This window comes from Melopsittacus undulatus, chromosome 11 (assembly GCF_012275295.1).
Source record: "Melopsittacus undulatus isolate bMelUnd1 chromosome 11, bMelUnd1.mat.Z, whole genome shotgun sequence".
NCBI classification, from domain to species: domain Eukaryota; kingdom Metazoa; phylum Chordata; class Aves; order Psittaciformes; family Psittaculidae; genus Melopsittacus; species Melopsittacus undulatus.
The window spans coordinates 208,564-232,518 of NC_047537.1; the positions used below are offsets into that span (position 1 = coordinate 208,564).

At 45.6% G+C, this 23,955-nt stretch overlaps 2 protein-coding genes across 9 annotated transcripts in view; one reads left to right on the top strand and one right to left on the bottom strand.

Moving 5' to 3' along the window:
- Positions 1 to 2,790, bottom strand: part of REXO4 (REX4 homolog, 3'-5' exonuclease) — a 5,283-nt gene extending 2,493 nt beyond the window's left edge. The window contains exons 1-5 of the mRNA XM_034067643.1: positions 2,304 to 2,790; positions 1,670 to 2,028; positions 1,225 to 1,380; positions 841 to 1,034; positions 315 to 403 (exon numbers count right to left, since the gene is read on the bottom strand). Of these exons, the coding sequence (XP_033923534.1) occupies positions 315 to 403; positions 841 to 1,034; positions 1,225 to 1,380; positions 1,670 to 2,028; positions 2,304 to 2,468 (963 nt within the window). The 5' untranslated portion in view covers positions 2,469 to 2,790. The remainder of the gene's footprint in view (positions 1 to 314; positions 404 to 840; positions 1,035 to 1,224; positions 1,381 to 1,669; positions 2,029 to 2,303) is intronic.
- Positions 2,717 to 23,153, top strand: ADAMTS13 (ADAM metallopeptidase with thrombospondin type 1 motif 13). Of its 8 annotated transcripts, none has more exons than XM_034067637.1 (29): positions 2,717 to 2,956; positions 3,253 to 3,319; positions 4,150 to 4,433; positions 4,629 to 4,770; positions 5,136 to 5,275; positions 6,030 to 6,113; positions 6,193 to 6,317; positions 7,053 to 7,199; positions 7,529 to 7,663; positions 8,214 to 8,364; positions 8,999 to 9,103; positions 9,534 to 9,685; positions 9,798 to 9,861; positions 10,397 to 10,523; positions 10,739 to 10,887; positions 12,164 to 12,284; positions 12,888 to 12,968; positions 13,247 to 13,428; positions 13,858 to 13,993; positions 15,623 to 15,752; positions 16,396 to 16,585; positions 17,287 to 17,404; positions 17,728 to 17,857; positions 19,222 to 19,426; positions 19,900 to 20,200; positions 20,537 to 20,683; positions 21,132 to 21,308; positions 21,674 to 21,828; positions 22,211 to 23,153. In XM_034067637.1, the coding sequence occupies exons 1-29, from the start codon at positions 2,864 to 2,866 to the stop codon at positions 22,367 to 22,369; spliced, it is 4,197 nt and encodes a 1,398-aa protein (XP_033923528.1). In that variant the 5' UTR covers positions 2,717 to 2,863; the 3' UTR covers positions 22,370 to 23,153. The 8 variants fall into 8 exon arrangements, with proteins under 8 accessions (XP_033923528.1, XP_033923526.1, XP_033923525.1 ...); XM_034067635.1 differs by having other exon boundaries at positions 2,720 to 2,956; positions 17,290 to 17,404; positions 21,644 to 21,828; XM_034067634.1 differs by having other exon boundaries at positions 2,721 to 2,956; positions 5,139 to 5,275; positions 21,644 to 21,828.
- Positions 23,154 to 23,955: the final 802 nt, after the last annotated feature.

Genomic DNA, 23,955 nt, shown 5'->3' on the forward strand with positions numbered 1-23,955 from the left:
GACTGCTAAGTTTTGGGTACTAAGCAAAGCATGCAGATTTTTCATCTGCAGAATGCTTCTTTCCTGCCTCTTCAGTAGGCAGGTAAGTGCTAGCAGCACCATCAAGCAGTTTGAAAGCTGAAGAACCCTAATGGGCAAGTGACTAGGGCTGTAACTGTTGCAGTATGAAATGACAAGAAACCAAGATAGCAGTAATAAAGCTGCAGTTTCTAGAAGTTCAGGTGTGTTCATCTGATCCAGAATGTTGTACTAGAAAATTAATCCAAAAATTATTGCAGCCTTTTCCTCAAAATACAAGCTGTGCAGCCATGTACCTTTAGATCATTCCGCAAAGCGTGGCCAACTAAAATCCTTCCGTTCAATATGTCAGCGACTTCCTTCTGAACTGTTTTAAAATCTTCACCTAAAAATACCACAAAAGGAAACACTTTCTATTAGATGCAGGAGACAGATGAGCAAGTTAAAAACTAAAAAGCTGTTTCTTTTCTGTGAAAACAATTGTATCCTTGGGGCTGTCGTTACACAAATTGGCACAGCACACTAAATCCTCTCCTTGTTAGAACAGCACAGAGAATTCCATAAAGAGCATAGCACTAGAAGTAAATAAACTTCCTATTATTCCCATATCATTATCCACACGTACATTTCTTCCGGGGCATTAGTGACCACTCTGTAAAAAGTACTTCTTCCCACATTTTTTCTTGGCATTCAGGCTACATTTTGTATTCCATTTCCCAGCATAAGTCTAAAACTTTTCCAAGCTCAGCCACCACTGCTTCGGTGACACCTGTTAAATTTTCCCTCCTTCACAAACCTTTTCTGGGGAAAATAATACTCTACCTGTATTTATATTCTCTGGGCGGATGCCACTGACAGCAGTTCTGTAATCGGTCACCTCTTCTGTAGGCTTGACATACTTGTCATAAACACACTTTCCAAACTGGTTAACGATGGACACGCGAGCCACGATACTGTCGTCTCCCTTGGGTCCCACTCCCACCATCTCACAGTCCATGGCCACAGCTCGCGTCAGCCTAAAAGACAAACAGCAGCTCAGCGACACCTGTGTCACAGGGCCCACAGAGCAGCATTCCTGAAGCTCCTGTGTGGACAGGAACAGGAAACTGCAGTTTGTCAGCTTATGTTGTGCACCTGATAATCACGCTTATGAGAAGATGCTCTCAATGGCTCTGCTGCTATCCTTCCTGCTGGAATGCCACTCACCCTTCAAAAGCATCTTCCTTAACCAGCACCTGCTTCACAGACAGACTGCATTGATCTGTTTCAAGTCCCAGATTTCTTCGTGCAATTTTTGCTGCTTCATATCCTATTGCTGCTTCGATATCTTTTGGATCGACGTCATCAAACCAGATTTCAGCCCTGGTAAGTACAGATTTAATTGCATTTGGCAGTTTTAAAGCACTCTTGCATCTTTATAGCGTAGAAAAAGCATTTATTTTAAAATCAAGAAATCGGCTGTGTGACAATTAGTTAAGTACTGTCACCTATGCATGTTCCTTGCTATACTTGCAGGGCAGGGAGAAATAAGAGGCATGCTGCCACAAAGCTTAGTCTTTGCGTGCAGCTGGTCTGAGCGTACTCCTCTGCTCCTCATGTACACCTCCCAAAATAAATGTTCACATAAATGTACAATGCCTGAAGTACTCACTCTTTGAGTTGCTGCTCCACGTGTTCTTCAGCTTTCCTCCTCTTATGTTTTATATCATCTTTCTCCTTTAAAACATAGCCATATTTTGTTTTATCTTTGCAGTCTTTTCGATTGCTTCTGGTTCCATTCATATTCTTAACCACTGCAACCCCCTCGGGTTTTGCCTTAGCCAAAGGAAGATTGTATTTACCAGAACCATTATCCATTTTATTTGTGGGTTTGACGTTTACCACATTCCTGTTCCCATTGGTAACGAGGACTTCTTGGCTCTTCCCTGCTTTGAGTGGATGTGTCTTTTTGGTGTGTGTCTGACACGCAGGGAGGGAGTCGTTGGAGCCATTTGCCTTTTGCCTCAGCAGCTAAAACGACAAAACAAAACAAACTAAACCCCAAACAAAAGTGTGATCTCCCTGTTTCTGACCCCACCGTGGCTCCCGGGGGCTCACAGAACTCCAGGCTGGCAGGGACCTCAGGATCACCGGGTCCAGCCCTGAACGGCTCCCGGCATCCGCCTTATTTATTGGCCCCAAGCTCGTGCCTTTCTTCATCACCAGGCCCGTGGCGGAACCGCGCTCAGGTGCCGGCAGGGCGGCCCCGCCCGCCCCGGGGCCTCCCCATCCCCGCTGCCCCTCACCTCCTGCAGCGCCTTCCAGTTGGAGGAGAACTGCCGGGGGCTGCGGGGGGGCCCGGCCGCCTCAGTGCCTTCCTGCGCGTTCGCTTCCCCGCGGCCCCGCCGGTCCTTCCTCCTGCCGCACTTCCTGCCGGCCGCCCGGGGCTCCCCGGGGCTCTGGTTCGCCATGTGGGGCTCCCCGGGGCTCCGGTTCGCCACGTGGAGCAGCCGGCTCGGCCCCAGCGGCGCCGGAGCCACCGCTCCCCGCCGCTCCGGCCCCAGGGCCGCGCAGCGCCGCAGTGGCCCGGCCGGGAACGCGGACCCGCTCTCCGGTTCCGGGCTGCGAGGCCTGCCCTGCGCGTGAGCCCGGTGCCTGCAGCCGGTGTGGGCGCGGAGCCGTCGGGCACAGGCCCGGCCGCGCAGGGGCCGTTCCCCGCGGCCGCCCCTTGCGCTCAGTCCCGGAGCTGGGCCGGGGCCGCCGGGAGGTTGGGAACGTTGCGCAAACCGCGCCGAGCTGCGCCCGAGCCCTGCGCTCTGCCCTCCCGCGCCACGTGATCCCTCGGGCCCAGATCAACTCCTCCGGCATGAGTGGCGGCGGGGCCCTGCGGGCGCTGCCGCTGCTGCCGCCGCTGCTTCTGCTGCCCTGGGGGCTGTGCTGGGCCGCGCCGCTCCCAGAGGTGAGTTCGGCCTCCGGGAAACGCCGTTCCCAGGAACGCTTCTGTACTTCTAGGAATAAACAGAGGCAACGCGACGCGTTGTGAGCCAGAGGCCGTCGGACCCGCGAACGGAGCAGACAGAGCTGCTGCCTCTGCGGGGCTGTCGTGCAGCCTACGCTTAGTGTGAAATAGAGCCACGAGAACTCGGCACCAGTGCTTGTTGAGTTGCTCACTGTGTGCTTCCAGGTTGGGTTCAGTTAACGACAGTCTTGTATCCGGTTGTTCTTTTAAAAACCAGTAAATTGTTGTTCTTGCAGAAATTTCTCGGCGCTTTGGATGCAGAAGATGTTTTCTGGTATTTTGGAACCAGCTCAGTGTCCAATGGTACGCGGGGCTACTTCCTTCTTGATTTTAGAACACATCTGTTGGTTCATTTCTCATCCTCTATGATAACACTAAGAACACTTATTAAGGAATTGTAATCCAACAAGTATTTAGCACTTCTGAGTCTTGTTACTCAGGCAATTCCTGTTTCAGTGTGAAAGTGGTTGAAGAACTGGGGCAGTATTTAAAGTCTGCTGGAGGACATATGGTAAAACTTTGTGCATGTTTCTGCTGCAGTCCTCATTCTCTCTATTGGTATTTTCCTATGAGATAAACAAATCCAGGTCTTCTGAGTGGGAAGATTAAAAATAGCTTTAAATGCACTTGTTGGATTTAAAAACCCCAACCAACTAGCACATGGAAAAACTAGTATTCTGGCTTTGGATTGATGATCGTTCAGAATAAAGATACATTTTGAATCTCAAATCCTTAAAGGAAGGGGGATTGTCTGCTTGTGAGTTCACCCAATGCTTATCTCACTGTGTCTTTCTCTGAATTATGGTAATTCTCACTCACTAATATTTAACATGTGAGGATCTAAAAGTATCTCAGCCTTTGTTAAATGAGCTGCTCTCATTATCAAGAAAGCAAGAGCACTGATAAATCAGGAGCCAGTTCCAGAGCTCTTCTCTGTTCTCAATCAGATTAACTTCACTTTTGAATACATGAAAGTGTAGAAGTTCTTTGGCTATTGACACGATGAGCCCGAAAGTCCATGGCTGTCATTTGGGGGGTATTTTTTTCTTAAGGAGATAGATCATTACATTTGTTTTGTATTGCTGTTTCTCATAATCTTTCCCTTTGTTCTGGTCTTGTTTCATTTCTTTCAGTACCTGAGTTTGTTGTTGCTGAGCCAGCTTGCCCTTGTAAAGAAGGGCAGATTAGGCCGGAGTCCTGTTGCATTCAGCATTGCTCCGTTGAGGCCTGGGGAGAGCTCTATGCCTTTGAATTTCTAGAGGACCATGCCCTCCTTTCCTCTTCCTTTATGAGCAAGCAGGTGGTGAACTCTTCCTTTAGCTTACTGAAGCGATTCCCAGGCAACTGCTTTGCAGGTGGAAATCTACTGCAACCCCCTGGGATGAAGTGTAGAGTCACTTACTGTGAAGGGCAGCTGGTGAGTATGCACTGAACTTACTCTTGCAAGCTTTTACAGCCCTTGTAGCTTTGCAGCTTGATGCACCAAACGTGTGAACCATCCATTTAATACATCTAAGCATTATGAAGGAGAAACAAGAAGGATATGGCACATGGTTCTCCACTGATAGTAAATGGCTTTGGAATAACTCAGATGGAATTTCATCTCCTTTAGCAAGGAGTTGTCATTGCAGATGAGGAAAAGATTTATATCAGGCCTGTCAGAAGCAAAGATGTGGCCCTGCTGAAGGACCTTGGCTTTTCCAAACCTCACATTGTCTTCAGAAGTGCTGCAAGAGAGGCAAATACAGCAAGAGGTAATGTACATGGAAAGGAATCCTTGCTTGTTCTGCTTGGAAAAGCTGTCCCCTGGTAGTGGGGTTGCTTGTATGAGTTCCGAGGAAAAATTGGTGTCTACAAACAGCATACCTGAATATGTTTCTTACCTCACAGAGGTGTAACTGGTGTGTTTTCATTTAAGTATTTGTTACTCTGATAGTAGAAGAATACTAGAATGCTAGCAGGTGAAAGACGTCAACAGAAGTGGGAAATTTGAGCAAGCAACTGGAGGAGTGGTTTCCCAGCTCAGTTATTTTAGTCTTTCAGGACGAGGGAATGGATCTACAGCACCTTTTATGTTGTCTTGCATTTTAAACTCCCTGTGTCCCTTTGTGCTGTTCAGCAGGGTGGTTTGCTTCTCGCCTGCAGAAGAGGGCTGAGGGAACTGTCAAACATCTGGAGCTGATGGTCATAGCAGGTCCAGATGTTTACCTGTACCACAAAGAGGACACGGAGCGGTATATTCTTGCCAATCTGAACATTGTGAGTAGATTTCTGTTTGGATTGCTGTCCTAGTGTGAGAGCTCACAGGGTCACGGACTGTATCACAAGCAGGCAGACCTCTGAGTGCACTTTCAGAGGTATTGGTGGTCATGTGCACCTAGTACAGAGCATTGCTCAGGTGCAGGGAGTTCCTCCCTGCTACCCTTGGCACTGCATGGCAAATTTTCCCTTGTACAAGGAGCTGCATGAGTAAAAGTGGATGTTAGAAGTGTCGGGGTTGTAGCCTTGAAACCCACATAGAAAACATAGTTCTTGATTTCATTACTAATGTTGTTGTAAGTCAGATAAAATAGCGAGTTTTATCACCAGAGCCTTGATCCAGTTCCTGGTGCTTTCGTTGAAATTGAACCAGATCTACTGAATTAATCTTGTATTTCACATTTCAGCATTTTATTTCTATTGCCAAATTTCTCTAAATGTCTTATTTATGCATTTTCTTTGTGTGTATTGCAAAAAAGTCTTTCGTTCACTCTCTTACCATATGAAACTCTTTTCCATGGAGATTCTTCTCTCTGCTTCAGAGTATCTAACAGATAGGAACTGTTGTTAGATTTGTTAACAGATTTATTTACATTTATAGTGCATATTTGAATGTTGTACTTCCTGGTGATTTTGTAGTTGCCCCTTATAGTTACCAGCTGTGTTACCTTTGTAGTGAATGTAGCCTGTCATTGGGAACAGGTAGTGGGAGTCAGGGAGTTGCCCCCTTTGAATCCTTGCTGTCTCTTATCAGGGGGCAGAGCTGCTGAGAGATGCCTCACTGGGAGCTCATTTCAGGGTTCATCTTATGCAAATGCTTGTTTTGAGAGAGCCAGAGGTAAGTGGGGAGGACTGTGCTCAAGTGTTTGCTAAAAGCTGCTCATAATGAAATGTGCAAACATGTGCCTTCGCTCTAGGCAGAGGTAAACATCACAACAAATATCACCTCCTCACTGATCAGTGTTTGTGAGTGGAGCAAGAAGGTCAACCCCCAGAATGACTCTGACCCCCAGCATGCTGACCTTGTCCTCTATGTCACCAGGTAAGAAAGCTCCACTGCCCTGGGAGGAGACTAGAAACAGGGCTTGTGGCATCCAGCCCTTAGCAAGTGACACTGATTTGCACTGGCTCTTCCAGCAGCTGGGCACCACAGAATCTTTGGAAATGTCCTGTTTGGGATTGATTCTTCCACCCTTAGTGCAATGTCGTTAGTCAGAGATGCTGTTTCTTCAGTTTCTGAAGGAACTGGGATATTCACCAAGCAGTGACCAGCCAGACTTGAGCAGCTGAGCCAAACCCACTGCAGCTTTTTTGTGTGACTGGAAGGTTTTCCATTGAAGGTTCCTAGTGCTGCTCTGATTCAGACATTTTGTCTGACTTTCAGCACCTTGCTCTAAATTGCCTCAGCTAAATTTGTTGAAGGCAAACTTCTCTTGAGTGTAGTGGCTTTGTTTTGATGCTCTTTCTTCAAAGAGATGATGGCACTGCTCTGTCTTTTGCAAATAGGATTAGGTCATTTCAGTCTGTTCTGCTTGCCAGGGATGTCAGGATTTTTTTAATGTAGAATCACCACAGATGAACAGTGTGCACTTGTGGGACCATCTGGCACACTGCTACCAGCTTGCCACACGGAGCTCCGTGCATCAAAAGAAATGTTAGCTGGCTGGCAAAGTTAGATCAGGAAAGTCCAAATAAATTCAGCTGGGTGTCTAGACCTGACTTCAGTAGCTGCAGTGGTTCTTTGCTCTTTCCTTTGTATCTGTCTTCCTTACTTTAGGTTTGACTTGGAGTTACCTGATGGAAACAAGGAGCTGCGTGGAGTGACTCAGTTAGGTGGAGTCTGCTCCTCCTCCTGGAGTTGTGTTATTACCCAGGACACTGGCTTTGACCTTGGAGTCACTATAGCCCATGAGATTGGGCACAGGTCAGTAGGAAAGCCCCAGAGCAGCGCAGTGTGTTTTATTAAAGTAAAAACATTCCCCAGTATAAGGGATTCCGAAGAAGGAAGAAGATCTCTTGGTGTTACAGGGGACTTTGCGTAGAGTATTCAAAACTTTTGGAAAGAATTCCTTGCCTTTCTTGCATTCCTGCATGCTCTGTGACAGTTGAAAGCTGCAGAGGAGAAAAAACCTTTGTGATGACAGTAGAAGGAAAGGCTGCAGAGGGAGCTCAGTCCTTGCTTAGAGAAGAGAGGCTGTAAGGGAACTCAGCCCTTGGGCTTCTTCTCAGGGTACTGTGCTGCTTCTGTTACAGTCTTGGAATCCCTCATGATGGTGAGGGGAACCAGTGCAGCAGCAGCGGTTATATCATGGGTTCAGCAGGAAACCACAACAGCATCGACCTCACCTGGTCTCAGTGCAGTCGAGAAGAGTTCCTGGCCCTTGTCAGGTAAGGGAATGATTGAGTTCTGTGTGCCTGTTGGGGGAGTGGTTCCTGGTGCTGGGATCTTGGGAGAGAGCAGGGAGAGTCAAGGGACAAAATAAAACTCTTGAAAAATGTAGAATGTTGAAAAGCTGGGGGTTGTTTATTTCTTAGCACTTGTGTCTGTTGCTGAGGTTAAATCCAGTTTCTGCTTCAAGTAGGTGGAAATTACTTCGATTAGTCACTAACATGCCTGGGCTGTGTTGGACTCTCAGACACTAGCTCAGCCTGGAAGTTTTATTTCAATTGTGAGAGCATCTAGGTTGAAAGAAGCATTGTGGGCTGCGAGCTGGCTGCGTGAAGGGTAGGAATGGGTTTCTGTTATAACTTCAGCAGCAGGGAACTGAGCATTTCCAGGCAGCTGCTGCAACTAAATCCATCACAGCCCACAGGAAGCATGTGTTGTCTGGCAAAGCAACAGCCAACACCCAGAATGAAGCTCAGCACAAGTTTGCAAACATGTCATTGTCCTTACTGCCCACAGCTGGGAAAGTGACATTTCTTATTTTTCTATCAGCACAGGCCAAACAAACTGCTTAAATGACCTGCCGGACATGGACGGCAGCATCCCTGGATGGAAGCCTGGCTTGTACTATGGAGCAGATGAGCAATGTAAAATAGCCTTTGGGACTGTTGCCACAGTATGCACCTTTGCTGACAGCAATGTTGTAGGTAGAAAGTTTGTCTGTGTTGCTAGGGGCAGCAGGGAAATGATCTGGAGCCAAGATTTGGGAAAAGGGAGATGGGGTGATTTTTGTTACAAATGATGGAAGGTGCTTTCCTGCCACGGATTTCTTGGCAAAGAACAAACCTTCAAATGCTTTTAAAATGCTTCTCTTCTCTCCATCACCTTTGTCCACATCAGTTTCCTTTAAAATTTGCACAGTGCCCAGAGCCTTCTGTCCAAAAAGGGGCCTGGTGGTGCTGGTGATTGGTGCACCTACCCAGGACCCTGTCTTAGGGAGCTCATATGCGTTGGGTTTTTTCAGCTTCCTTCCTTTGCTCAAGTCTCCATGTCTGGGAGATGCAGCATGGCTATAGCTGCTATCTGGGCATGTCTTGTTAATGAGGAAGCAGTAAGGTGGGTGAAACTTTAATTGCTTCAGTATTACAGCTGGCACTGATGGTCTTGTCATGCCTACAGCTTTTGCCCAATAGCAGGAGAAATGAGGGAACTAGCTTGCATTGCTGGGTAGCTGTGGGGAAAGCAAACATCCAGGACATGCAGCATTTAAATGGAGCAGCTTTTGGGACTGTCGTGTTGATGTCTTCCTGAACTTGCTGATTTTCTTGTCACATCAGGACATATGTGAAGTTCTCTCATGCCATGTACAACCAGCAGACAAATCCAGCTGTACTCGGCTTCTTGTGCCTCTCTTGGATGGTACGGAGTGTGGAATCAATAAGGTAAGGAGGCTGTTGATCAGAAGTGGCTGTGGATGCTGTGGAGCTCACCAGATAGCAAGACATTGTGGTAGCTGAAAGGTGTGTAGCGCTCACTGCTATTTGTGAAGGGAGCTAAGGCCAGACATGCCAGTCATAAATGGTACCAGCTGATCATGGTGTTTCCACCTGGTAGCTCTGGAGTTGTTTTACAGTTATGTAGCCTGGTAACTGAATTGTCCTCCAATGACCTATCAGCTCTTTGTTTTAGCCCCAGCCTCATGTTAGACCATAATTAGGAATGGAATTCTTCTAGCCTCTTGTGGGAAGGTGGCTCTTTCATTTTGGGATTCTCTTTTAGTCTGGCCTTCCAGAAGATGTGCCACCCTTGAGATCCCAGCCCTGCTGGGTTCGCTATGGTGCTGCTGCCAGTTTTGTGTATTCTTGGTCTTAGTGGTGCTCCAAGGGACAGTGCAGCTCGCTGGAAGAACTGAACCCTACGGCTGTAGTCCATGGGCAGTGGTCTGGCTGGAGCCCCTTCTCCTCCTGCTCCCGCAGCTGTGGAGGTGGAGTTGTGATAAGGCAACGGTTCTGTAACAACCCCAGGTCAGAGATGGGGAGTTTGCAGTGCCTTTTGGCTAATTCAGGACCCTGGGGTCTCAGACTTGTTTTTGCTTGGGACAAACCTGCCTCTGTTGAGGAGTTCTATTATTTCCAGGCCTGCTTTTGGAGGGCAGGAATGCCGTGGTGCCAGCATCCAAGTAGAGATGTGCAATACTCAGGTAATGGAGCTCATCACATCTTCCGAGTGTTTTTCTTAATTCTGTTTAACCGTTTGGGAGCTGCATGGTTTGGGGCTACTTCTCACAGCTGACTGCTCTGGGAAGAGGACTAAAGGTCTGTCATACAGCCTCCATCCGTCTGACAACAAAAGAGGTATTTGTTCCACTGTGTCTGAAGACAGTATTATTTAATAGCATTGTTCATGTGTAATGAAACATTTTCTCTGTACCCTCATAGCAGGACAGACACTTGAGAAAATAGTGATGCACGTGACAGTTTTCTTCAGAGGGACATTCTTACATTGTTCCTGTCTTTCTTATCTTTGCTGTTTATGAAAAATAAATAGATGCCAGCTTCCAAAGACAATTCTCTGCATATCCCACGCCCTCCCTTTAAAGTGGTTTTCTTTATTTGCAGTTTTCTGGTGCTTTACTTACACTTCTTTCCGCCTTTAGCGAGTGAGTAAAATGCTGCTTGAGATTCTGTGCTCAGTAACTTTCTCCTGTGACCTGTACCATTCTGTCTATGATGTAGGCCTGTTTGATGACCCAGCAAGACTTTATGGCTGAACAGTGTGCGGCAACAAATTTAAAGCCACTGCATCTTGCTGTAGAAGCACCGTCCTTTTATACCTGGACTTCTGCTGTTGGCTTTGCCAAAGGTAAGGAAAGACTGAAAAAACATGGCTCCTTTGTGAAGAGGAGTGCTTGTGGACCTCTGTGTACTTTGAAGTCAGAAGGCCATTTCACTGATTCAGTTTCCACGTGAAAACTGGGTACTCTTCCTGTCAGATGGTTTTGTCTTCCTCCCATTGCTTGATGGTCAGCCACGTGCCTTTCTGAATGAGAAACTCCTTCTTCTGTCTACTTCCTCCAGGGGACATGTTATGCAAACACATGTGCAGGGCTGTTGAAAACGAATTCATGGTAAGCCGTGGAGATGGTTTCATAGATGGAACCAGATGTGAGCAGGATGACTCGAAGGACCACTGGGCTTTCAATCTGTGCATAATGGGAAGCTGCAGAGTAAGTGCCTGGGGAATCCAGGTGAACCTCTGGCATGTAATCTGCACCAAAGGAGGCAGCTTACTGGGAGAACAGGAAAAAACTCCCCCAAGCAACAAAGAGTTTTGTTCTAAGCTTACTGGATGGTGTACAGCAAATCATAGAATGGTTAGAGTTGGAAATCTACTGCTCTGGCCAATGACCTCTAGATAAGACATCCTTCAAATTATGCTGTAACTACATAAGGCTGTTCATCCCTAAGCCAAGAGGCAATTGGTTTATGCACTGGTTGGGGAGACAGAACCAGCTGTTCAGTTTGTGTGGTATAAATACCCTTATAAAATGTTGACTCTGTTGGAAGGAAATTCCATGATTTGAACATACTGTGTCAGAGCCAAAGTGAGGAGTAAAACCTGGGAATCACAAGTTGACAAAGTGATTGTTGCAATATCACTAATCAAAACAGAAGTAAAACTTCTTTCTGGATTTGCTGTGAGAAAAGGCATTTATTCATGATAAACTTGAATATAACTCCCGTGTGCTGGCTGCAATTTAGTAACTGCTCAGTACTGACCCAATTACATGTTTGTTGGCCTTTGTTTACATTCCCAGAGTACACTTTTAAACTCGTAGGTTTTTCTCATGATCCTGGTGCTCCCAGTGTTTTGCAATGCATTTCCACCTAGTGAACAGCAGAGGGTGTAGGCATCACCTAGTCCGATTCCTGCTGTTCTATTTGTAATGGTGATAAACGCGTATGTTACGGCAGCATCCAAAGCCTGGGATCAGTGCCTCTAGCATAAATTCAGCAGCTGCACATATTTTGCTGCTAAGCCTGCTGAGATCTTCCTGCGGCTTTGTGTAAATCAGGCTTGTTCGTTGGAATGGGGATAGAATCTCTTTTTTGAACTCCATGGGATTGAAGGCCAGGCTGAAGGATGTGAGCTAGATTTGGATTTGGGTTTCAGGGAGCTAAAGAAGAGAGAGGGAGTGCAGAGTCTTTGTTCTAGATCACAGGAGAAATCTCTCTGAGCTGCTTCTTATGGGAAAGAAAATGTCACGCAATTATGAGACTCGATATGCTGTCAGCTAAGACTTTCCAGTCCCTGGCTTTGTGAACTGCTGTCCAGTGGTAGATCGAGGTACAAGTGCGTCTTTGTCTACGTTGTCATCTTAAATTTGAATTGCAAATAAAAAAGGCAGTTAGGCAGTTTCAGGAATTCAGGCAATGTTGCTTTAATTCACTTGCTTTCTTCTCAGAATAGGCAAGTCTTGACAGACTGTCCTCTTTGCTCAGGCATTCGGGTGTGATGGCCAGATGGACTCTGGAAAAACAATGGACTCTTGCAAGGTGTGTGGGGGTGATAATACCACTTGCACTGAAGTGAGTGGATCTTACACAGAAGGAAAAGCTAAAGGTGTGTAGTCCTCACCCTCAGGCTCAGAATTATGGTGCTTTTTATGTGCTGTATATTTGCATGCATATTCAGTGTTCAGAATCTTCTTTGTGACTTCTTGTTCCTGCTTCTGCTTGATGTTATTTTGTGGAGTATATGGTGGTGGAGTTTGGGTAGTCAACAGAGAAGGCAGCTAAGATCTGTGGCAGGGAGCTGTTGTGTAGGCAGTGACTTTTTCTGTACATGGATCAGAACTGTAGCCATTTGGAAAGTTCAGCAAATTACTGGGAGCTGGGGGCCGGGTCAGCTGCTTCCTGAGATGGTAAACGTTCATTTGTGAACTGATCTGGCTCTTGCAATATGACATATAGATATCAGCTGAGAACATAAAAAGAACAAAATGAACATGAGAACAGGACACAGAATTTGCTGGATTTGCCATCATAGTGAGTTTAGGTATAAAACCCCTGTCCGCAGTTCAGCTTTGTTGCTGCCTGTAAGGCTTGTTCTCCAATGGATAATGTGCCAGTAAGGTGAAAAGGGGTTGATCTGTAATCCCCAGTTTTCTTAACAGAGGTACAGTAATGGAATGTGACAGTATCTTCTTTCTCTCTGTCCTTCCAGAGTATGTTACATTTCTGTCTCTGCCATATAATACCACCTTGGTCCATGTTACCAATAGGAGACCCCTCTTCACACATTTGGGTGAGTTGAATGAAAAAGAAAATGGGATCTGCAGGCAGGACTAAAAAAAAAGCTTGAAAATCAAGAAAATGGAATTTGGGAGGAAAGTTCTTGATGATGCAGTTTGTTTGTGGGATGTACTCCAGTGGGAAATGGTAGAAACCCTGCTCTTTGGGATGCCCCACTTGCATCCAACTGGTTTTTAACAAATGGGCAGTCTGTAGCTGCCAGCACATGGGGATCCTGGTGATAATATCATATCATATCTCTTAACTTCACTGCTGCTTTTGCTATTCTAGCTGTGAAGGTTAAAGGAGAGTATGTGGTTGCTGGAAAAGGCAAAATCTCACTGAATGTCACCTATCCATCAGTTCTGGAGGATAACCAGATCAAATACAAAGTTTTTCTCACTAAGGACAACCTGCCAAGTCTGGAGGAAGTCCATGTGGATGGGCCAACGCAGGAAGATATCGAGATACAGGTAAGTTAAAATTGCAGTGTTGGAAAGGCGCCAGTCGGAACTGAGTGGGGTTTTGTAGCTCTGCTGCAGTGTAGAATCCAGATTTAGTAAGTTCCAGGTGTCTAAGGCCAGTGGAGATGCTGTTCACGTGGAGTGATGGTGTTGCTCTTGGGAAGAGTTGAGGATTGTCTGCCTGCTGGCTTTCTGCAGGTCTGGGGGATGGAGGTGTGAGGAAAAGCACACTGAGTTCAGCATCTTGCTTGATCTAATCTGTGCCCTGTGTACAGAAATCAGAGGGTGAGGCTCTGACTGCATCTGACAAGAACTGAGAGTCATAGCATGGAGGTTCAGGGTTGGATGGAAAAAAGGGGGACTAGCTTCTGTTACCTCCATCTGAAGAAATGAGTCTGAGTTGATTTGTGCATTGACCATGACCTTTTTCTTCACCAGGTCTATCGAAGGTATGGAAAGGAATATGGCAATGCCACCAACCCAGACATCACCTTCAGCTACTTTGTCCCCAGAGAGAATCTGATGTATATATGGATTCCTCAGCAGGGTCCATGTTCAGTAACCTGTGGGGAAGGTGAGGCAGCAATACTCTTATTTGTACAGAGATGTGGGCAGGTTGCTTGTTGGGTGCCTACCAGCAAGCCAAGACCTTTCCTCCATGGGCTTTCCTGGACTCTGAAAGAAATGTGGCATCAGCAATAGATACTTGGTTAGACCTTATCGAACAACTGAACTGAATTTAAAAGCAAATTGTTGAAAGCGGGCTGTGGTTGCCAGTGTTAAACTGAACCAAAGAAAAGAGAGGTGCAGCTTTTGAATTGAATTAACAAATCAGCAAATGAGCTGGATCATCAAAATGATAGTGCAAATGTTTGATCAGATTGAAGATTTTTAAATAGGCTTTCACCAAACTTTTTTTTCTAGAGACTAAATAATTTTCTCAGATTTTTCAAAGCTATTGAAGGCTGTAGTTTGAAGTTGGTAGAACATCCAAAGCCTGAGACCAGCATGGCATCTAGTGTCTACCTAAAGCCTCAGAGCAAATTATGAAACTTCCTTCTTAGAATTCTGTTCCTGTGCTAATCTTTTCTGTCTCCTTGAAGAAATCATAATGCAGATTGTAACAGATTGCTCTGGTAGACGGTCTGACATCTTGTTTATCAGCTAATACATGTGACACTGGCAAGCCTCTCAGGACTTTTATGATAAAGATTAAGAAAATACAGTAATGAATACTTCTGGAAGTCAACCTATAGGACTAAGTTATATCTGGAGAGCTTTTCTTCAGCACATTTCCCAGTTGAACTGATTGCTGAAACCTTGAAGTAAAGAACTCAAAATGCCTTAGGGCCCCCAAGCTAATGCAGTCACAAACAAAAAATGAGAAAGCTGGGACTTGAAATAACACAAAGTTGAGAATTCAAGCTGAAATTGCACCCTGGGAGCTGAAAGTGACATTACTTGAAAATGAGGGTAGTGAAAAGATAACACTGCTGATTGATTTTTTGGCATTGCATCTTAGTGTCATGCTTTCTGAGGCTCAGGAATGCCTGTGTCTGAGTGGTTAGCACATTCACGGTAAAGGAGACTCTTCCCAGCTCTGCTTGTAATTTGGATTTGGATTTTCACTTGCTTTACCTGTTGGCTTCAATTTTGTAAGAAATCTTGTCTATATCTGTAGCTTAGGAATATTGTTTCTTGCATGCCACAGGCACCGCAAGTTGGCAGCTTTTCTTGCAGTACCTCTAGTCTAGGTTTGGCTATTGATTACTGAGGACATTGGCACAGCTCTGATGATATTACATGATTAGTTCTACAGAATGTCATTTACAGATGGCTTACTGCTAGAGCTTATTGTCAGCAAGCTTGCCCTCATCAGTCAGACTTCAAGATCATTGGAAGTTATTTGGAAAAAAATAGGATTGATATTCTTGTTCTTGCAAATGGACAGTTTAGAGCAACGTTTCCGTTTTGGCAGTGGACTGTCTCAAATTTCTCGTCTTTTAGGTGTTCATTTTGGAAAGTCTTGAGAAAAAGTTCTATCAGAAAGCAGGGGTTTGTGTGTTTATGGAAAGTGTATTCCCAAATACACCATTTTTGTATGGATGATTTGAGTAAAGTGAAATTACTGCATCTCCCTAGCTTAAGGAGGTAATTTGTTCAGTTTTTTATAACTTCCTTTCCTTTTCCTTTTGTGTCCAAGGGGTGCAACCTGTGGATCATGTGTGCTTTGACCAGACAAAAAATGACATAACAGAGGAGCAGTGGTGTCTGGAGCTCCCGCGGCCTCTTCCAGAGCACAAGCCCTGTGCCATGGAGCCATGCCTGTACAGGTTGGTGTCCTGGAAGCTCAGCTAAATTCCTCCTTAGCTTGTCCTTTCAGTGCTCACTAACCCAGTCCCTGCAGTCTCATTTGCATTGTGCAAGGTGTTAAAAAAGAGAAGTATGAAGTAATTTCCTCCCAGTTATAGTGGTGTATCAGATCCCAAACCATTTTCTGTCTTTCCTGGTCCCATGAGGTAATGGAGATGTCAGCTGAATCAATGGGAGATTGTCCTTCCAATATTTTATAGTATTCTGCTAATGAAAATGCTTTGATGTCTGCTCACATCCTTTCCAAGTTCATGACAACAAAGATTTGAACTTACCCTGCAGGTGACTTTTGTGTTCTTTTGACTGGAAAGAAGACTGAGAGCCACACCTGCCCAGACACTAATCTCATACATTTTAGTTTTTAACAAAAAGTGATTACACTGTGAACTCCGGCTCTTCAGCTTTTAGGTGCTTTTAGTCCTAGAGAGCTGTTAGTGCAAGGACTTAAATTTCCAGCAGTTGTCTTCTCAGTCACATCTGGGCAAGGCTGTTGAAATAGAGAAGCTCAATACTCTGTATGGGCTGCTTCTATAATCAGCAGCGAGAGTAATAAGCCTTCATGATCAGAAGAGAAATCAGATGATACAATTACTTCCCATTTAGGTGGAAGATGTCTCAGACAGGTGAATGCTCTGCTGCCTGTGGAACTGGAGTTGCCCAGCAGAATGTGACTTGTGTTCAGTTTCGTGGTGGATTGGAGACTGTTGTGGATGACAGCTTGTGCCCAGGAGAAGAAAAACCCCTCTCCATTGTGCCATGTGTGGTTAATGTCTGCCCTTTAGGCTGGGACAAAGTGAGTTTACTGGCTTAGCTTATTTCAGGAGTCTCACTGGTAGGTTTGCACTTGTGATCCACAGGAAACTACCAGTTAAGAGCCACCATCTTACTACTGGAGTCTGGGCGGGTGGTTTACACCAAGGTTGGTCTGCCTAGTTAAAGGTTCATCCTGTCACTCTAGACAAATCTGTTCCTCTTAATTTATGCTCCTGGATTCATCAGTTCATACTGGTGGTTTAAGTCAGCTGTTCCTTTTTCATCTTCCTTCTCAGAGTCCAGCAAAACCAGAAACAGAAATAACCCCTGGTCAGCTAGGAAATACCTCATTGGCAAACAGGTTCTGACATGACAGGGAGGATTACTAGCAGGGAAGAGGGCTTCTCACCACAGGATCATTGGTCCAAATCCATACTGGGGAGCCACTGCCAGGTTTACATTTACAGATGGGGAAGATACTGCTTTAGGCATCTCCAGTCTCAGGTGTCTCTCTTCAGGTAGTGTAAGTTAGGAGGGGTCGTGGCTGTTGGATGTTCTTAGCTATTGCTGATCTTTATATGTTCTGCAGAAATTGAGAAAGTGCTTAAATGTTCCTTTTTCTTCAGTAATAGGAAACACGTTGTAGGCTTGACCTGGAGGTATCTTCCCACTTCATTAGATCAGGACTGGTGTGGAAAGCAGGTGCCAGTGTCTATCTGGGTCCTTTTGTTTTGTTTTGAGGAGGAAGATGCACATGTGCTTCAGACTTTGGAGTCACTTGGGCATATCCAACTGGAAAATCAGACTGTGTATGTCTGGAGCCCTCTAGCTGGAGAGTGTTCCGTCTCCTGTGGTAGAGGTGAGATCTTTCAGTGCTGCAGGGAAATGTTAGTTACCTGTAGCCATGAGCTCAGTGCCTAGGAACCTCAGGGACCTGGTCTTTTCTCCTACAGTTTTAAGAGCATGTGTAGGTTACAGTTTGGGTTTATTTTAGTCTGGAAGAGGCAAGGGGGCCTGGCTCAAACAGGGAATATTTTAAAGGGGCTGGCTGGCTGCTGTTGTGCTTCAGAGTTGGGGGGATGAGTGCAGTAAGTGTCCCTGGAACTTGGGCAGAGTGTGCTTGTTTTGTACATGCGGATGTACAAAACATCTGCCATGCAGTAAGATCACTTCCTGTTCTAGGTGAGACTCGGCTACAGTATATGTGTGTAGCTTTTGACACCAAAGAAGAAGCCAAAGAAGAAAACTGTTATCCAGTGCCAAAGCCAGAAAGCAGGATGGAAGTTTGTGATCTCAGTCCCTGCCCACCCAGGTAAAACAGTTACCAGGGGATAACAGACCAGTGAGAGGACATTCCTTCCTCTCTCTGTCTCCAGATACACAATGAAAGAAGGGTTAAACTACTCTGAGGATGTTATCTTCCTCTCCCCCTGCTTTGAAAGCACAGCCAGCTGCAGAAACAGTAACACTGAACCAGACTCAGCAACTGACAGTCTTTGGCTGGTACATTCTCAGGCAAAACCAAGTGAAGTCTTTGGAGTTTGGGTTAAAACTGAAAACCTCTTGATCCCTTATTACCCTAGGGAAGCAGCAACTAATCTGTAACTGCAAAAGGTGGTGGTGTGACATGTTTGCTAGCTGTAGTTTCTACATAGCGTCAAGCAAAATAGCTGGGATTAGATGTCTGAAGAATCTGGAATAGCGGCTCTGAGAACCAAAGGAAATTGCTTGCACTTTCCTCAAGATGTATGGTATTACAGACTGCAGTCAGTGAGGTGAATGCTGATCTCTCAGACATGAGCCATTGTGTATGTGTGTTAACAGAGTTCCAGTTGTACTTCCATAAGCTAGTTGGATTTTAAAACCAGTGAAGATGGGTGGCAGCTGGAGGTATCACTGATGGCTGCATTATTCCCAGATGGTGTTACAAAATGGGCTCATGCTGTGTAAGATCTGATGCAGTTAGTCCTCTACTGTGCAAGAGAGACTGGGGAGAAGGCAGAAGAGATTTTGGTAGACACCCAGGGTGATGATTTGCCTTGCCCAGAGGAGCAGGAGCCATGTAGTTTGGAGCTGTGTCCTCCAAAGTCAAAATGGCCTCGTGAGCCACAAAGGCTTGAAATGGAGAGAAGTGGTTGTCTCTGAATATGTATGTTGTGATCTAGGCTATGACTCAGCGTGATAAATGGGACAGAGCTTGCCCAGCCCCTCTGCTGTGGAACTGGAAAGCCACTGGCATCTGAGCTCATTTTTGTGTGCAATACAGGATGCCACTCCCATAGTGAAATACCCTGGGTTGGTTTCTGATCTGACTGTTCAGCAGTGTGTGTTTTGGACAGAGATAAGATTATTTTTGCAGTTAAGCCTTTGTAATGTCACTCTGGGGAAGACTGTAATGAACAGAGAATAAGACTCTGTGTATTTTGAGTCCATGGGCTTCTTGCAACATGTGAGTGCCCTCCGTCTGGGTCTAGCTCCAAACCTGCTCTGGGCTGCCCAGCCACGTTTTGGAGGCTGCCTTCATAGACAGGAAAGCATCTGGGATGGAGAGGTGAAGAAAGCTGCTGAGGAGCAGAAGAGGGAAGGAGGAGGGAGTTGCAGTGCATTTTCTACAGTAAGAGAGAGTAGAGGATGGGCAATTCATCACTAACCCACTCTCCCCATGTCCTCTGTCAGATGGAAGGTAACCCCAGCTGGGCCCTGTTCCTCCAGCTGTGGGCTCGGCTTAGCTGTTCAGCTGGTCACCTGTGTGCAGATTCACCAGGGCAAGGAGGTTTTGCTGGAGGAGCATTTGTGTCCTGTGGCAGAGAAGCCTCTTGCCAGCATCCCCTGTATCATCCGAATGTGCTCATACGAATGGAGCTTCAGTGAGTGGTCAGAGGTATGGGCTCCTGTTCAGTTCACTTCCCTACAGCATGCAGGGGACAAATACCACTTCTGCCTTGTATATTTACTTCCCAAACAAGTGCTAAACTGTTTCTAGGGATGTTTTCCATCCTTTCCACTGCCTCGTGTTTAGCAGTTGTAGGGTCTGCTTCCCACCTTTCTCAGATAAGGTTTTGGTTGCAGTTTGAAGATGGTCCTTGGTATGTTTCCTTCTGGAACGCAGGTGTTTTCAGACTTTTTAGGAAATGGTTCTGCAATTCAAAGATCTAGTTTGGAAAATTCTGTGGGAGGTGGACCATCTTATAGCTGATGAAACTAGAGCACTGAAAGAGTAAGAGACAAAAAAGCATCAGTGATCAGCTTCGTCCCCGACTCCCCCCCTTCTCGTGCCTGAGCCAATAAATGCATTTATGTATAAATACCAACTGAAACACATTTATAAAGGCCTGTGGGCTTCTTCCTTTGCAGTGTTCAACTTCATGTGGGAATGGCATTCAGACACGGCAGGATTTCTGCCTCAACCTGCTAACCCGTAAGCCCGTGAAGCCCATCTTCTGCAGGCACTTCCCCAAGGCCATTGTGGTACGTGGCTGTTCCACAGGGCCCTGTCCTGAGCTGGTGGTGGAGACTGGGTCCCATGGAGCACAACTACAGACAGTGACACCAGCCACACGTCTGACCACAGCTGTGCCTGCCAAGGAGGCAAGATACAAGGACCTGGCCCTTCTTCCGTCTGCTGTGCCACAGGAACAAACTAAGACCCGTGGAGGTGAGGAGGTAGAGATAGGTGCTGGGTTGTGGTGACCCTACTGCCATACAGGGACAGGAGAGTGGGAAGGAATTCTACTTAGAAGGAGAAACATGCTGTCCCTTCCAGCATGCCATAAGCTGTCTGTGTTACCTGAGCTAGGAGCAATGACTTCTTCCCATGGGCTTCCCAAGACTCTCCTGACATGGGACTCCTTGGGGCAGCAGCTGACTCTTCCTGTGCTTTACCCAGAAGGTGTGCACTTGTCTGTTCATTGCAGCTTGAAGGGACTAATCACTCTTTTTCAGCAGCTGTAGTTCATTCTGGATGTGATTCTCATCTGTTTCTGCTGTATAGGTGTCTGTGGAAAGCTCTTTCTTAATGCCAGCGGGATCATCAACATGATGGGTGTAGAGAGCAGTGACTGCACTGTGGCCATCGGACGTCCTCTCAGGGAGGAGATAACAGTACACGTCTTGGAGAGCTCCCTCAACTGCAGTGCAGGTACTGCCTGGGCATGCTGGGGACTAGCCTGGTCCTCTGGGAAACCTGCACCTCTTCTGCTCATGTGCTTTTGCTGCCTTGGAGCCTGTGTAATCTCTTAAACCATTTTACAAGTTTTTCTGTCCCACCAAGTCATTGGCAAATGGGCCTAAGTGAAGATGTTGCCTGTCCTCTGCATATGTACCGGTTTCTTGTCTGTCATCTTGATGAAAGGAGTTTATGGGGTTAAAGAAGCTGCTTGCTTTTGGCCTGTTATAAACTCTCTCTGCAGTATACCCTCTTGCTGGAATCAGTGCAGTTAATTAGTTAACTGGACTGTTTTAATGACAAGCATTGATAAGATAGGGACAAGATGCAGAAAGTCCTTGGTTCCAGACCTATATAAGACAGGTTGTGACCTTTTGCTTAAAGGAAAAACATTTCTAGTCCCTGTGCTCATCCATTTCAGGTGAGGCAGTGCTGTTCTCTGGGCGAATGATGTGGCGGACGGGCTGCAGGAAGCTTACTTCATCACTGATAAATTCCAGAACGAATACGCTGATCGTGAAACAGCGTGTTCTGCTGCCAGGAAACGGGGTCATTCTTCAGTACAACAGCAGAACTGCAAATAAAAAATATTATCAAGGTACCTTCCTGAAAGCTTTGCTATTGCTAAGACACCTGTGACAAAGCCCATAGAGTTCCACAGATCATGGTTGCCTATGGAAATCTGCAGAACCTGTGCTTCATGTTTAGCAGCTAATAAGCCCCTTCTTAAGGAGTGCTGGAATTAATATTCCTTGTGGACTACCCCTCCATTTTAAAAGCAAGCTCCCTGTAGGTGTTTGCTGGTGCTTGGAGGTTCCCAGATTAAAATCCATAGAGAAACTTTTCTGACTGTGTTTAATTTAAATGATTTATTTCTTGGAGATGCTGGTCACTCCTCTAAATTTTATTCTCTGGTCCCCTTCCCTCTCTCAGACTGTGATAAGCAACTGTTTGGTCCCCAAGGTGAAATAGTGAATCCTGTGCAAGTGCCTGATCAAAGGCAAGAAGTCATGTGTCGGACCTTCATCAATATGGCTCCTCGGCATCGCATAGCTATCCGCGCCCTATACGTTGACCTGGGCAATGAGAGCAACCAAACACATTTTAATTACATCTTGGTGAGTCAGAAACCTAAAGGGGATGATGTGATGGGAATGGATCCATGTCCTCAATAGAGATTTCCATCCAGATGCAAAGTTCAATCACAGAATCATAGAATAGTTAGGGTTGGAAAGGACCTTAAGATCATCTAGGTCCAGCACCCCTGCTTATGGGCAGGCACACCTCACACTAAACCATGCCACCCAATCCTAAAGTGTCAGACTGATCTCTTACACAAACATGGACATGAATGAGTGTTACTGATGTCTACAGTATTTCTTCTAACCATTGTTTAGGGCAGCTTTTCTTCCTGAGTGACCAATTTGCCAAGCCCTCCAGTATTTTTTGGTACTTCACTTGTAGGCTGCTGCTATAGTGTTTTGGTCTTCATTTATGCAGGTCCGTGATGTTAGCACCATGAAGACGATGGTGTTTCATGGGAAACAACAATTCTTCTGGCAATCAACAGGAAGCCAAGCTGAAATTGAATTCCATGAAAATGTTAAGGATCATCAAATCAGTTTCTGGGCTGAATATTATGCTATTGAGCCAAAATAAAAGGGTCTAGGGCCACTGCACTGAGAAAGGCCATGGACCAGTTCATCACTGCTGCCTGCTCACTGAGGTCACATGAATTCTTTAATCTTTTTGCAACTGCTTCCCCATTCATTAAGAACAATAATACCTTCTGACTCCTTTGGAATCTCAGGTAGTAATTATAAAGCTTATGCAAAGGACGTGTAACTACCAAATATTTAGCAACCAGTCCTCATAGGGATTTTCTGTTCATAGTTGTTGATATTAATGCAGTTTATGTGTCTGCAGTCAGTGACTTGGACACTGAAGTCTGGGGTCCTGCTTCTGTAACATGCTATGACCTTTTAGGATAGTAATTTAGTTTTGTGGTGGCTTAGTGTCCCATTACAAAACTCTGTGATTATGGTTTAGTCATTAAGTTCACTCTCCTGCAATTTAAATGCCGCTTAAAACTGAGACCTCTTGAAATTCTGGAATGTTATAAAGGCAGAGATGTGTGTGAGGATGAGCTGCTAGCACAAGAAGACTGGAGCCATGTGAGGGCAAGAGAGTTTCTTTGCCCAGGAGGGGGGAGCACAGCACTAGGGCAGCTCACTCTGAAAGCTGAAATGTTTTCAGGAGTGGGCAAGACTTGGTCAGACGCTGCTGACCTGGTCAAGCTCTGCAGACAGGTGGCTTTTTATGGGAGGACTAAATGACAATCAGAGGTCCCTCCCTAACCACCACTTCTGTGGTTCTGCTACTATATATCTGATAGTGATACCAGTACTCTTCAATGGGAAAATAAAAGAATTCTGTCTCTTAATGATGGGTTTGGTGTCAAAACATGACTTGGGTAAGGACAGTAGCTGCGCTACTGTATACTATACATATAGTATATAGTATATGTGTAGTTTATATATACTATAATCTGCTTATGTCTCCATCTCACAGGAACTGTGCAATGAGCACTGGTTGAGACTGTGTGATATAAGTTATAGTAGGAAGAAGTATTTTAGAGTAGTGATAAATACACATTTGATATAAGTACATGTTTAGGTTGATCTTATTTAATGTTCTTGAGCAGAGGACAATGCTTTTGTCCAAATCTCTCACCCTCCTCAAAACCACAGTATATAGCTTAAGGAGTATTTTCTGCACCTCAGGCCTGATGGACACATCTGCCCTTGTTCTTTGTGCTGGATGCAGTCAATGATTCTGCCTGGGCAGTTCTAACCCTGCTTCTGCTTGCTTTCAGTTGAATTCTCTGACATCTTCTTACAACTGCAAAGCCTTTCTTCTATCTTGTTAATAGTTGTGTTTTTTGCTGGTTACGCCTGGAGTTTTTTGCTTGCCAGCCTTCAGATTTTACATTTTGTTCCTGGAACAGCTAGAAAGTAGATTCTTGAAGCGAGATCCTTGAGGAGCTGGATATATCAGCTATCCTGCTGCCGTGCGTGGGTGATGCAGGCACTGGGCCTTCATTTCCTGCCTAACAGGAGATGTTAATGAAAAGACATCCTTTTCTTAATCCTTTTTTGTAACCTTTTAGCAGATGGGATCTGTCTTCCATCTCTGCTCAGGATCCCAAGTCTCATTGCTATTTTTTGTTCCAGATCAGCTCTGCA

Bases quoted from the DNA above. Each gene is read 5' to 3' on its own strand.
- ADAMTS13 (XM_034067640.1), top strand. From the start codon at position 2,864: ATGAGTGGCGGCGGGGCCCTGCGGGCGCTGCCGCTGCTGCCGCCGCTG. The intron at 6,318-7,052 runs GTAAGAAAGCTC...TCCTTACTTTAG, and splicing joins CTTGTCCTCTATGTCACCAG to GTTTGACTTGGAGTTACCTG. The intron at 9,104-9,533 runs GTAAGGAGGCTG...TCTTGGTCTTAG, and splicing joins CGGAGTGTGGAATCAATAAG to TGGTGCTCCAAGGGACAGTG.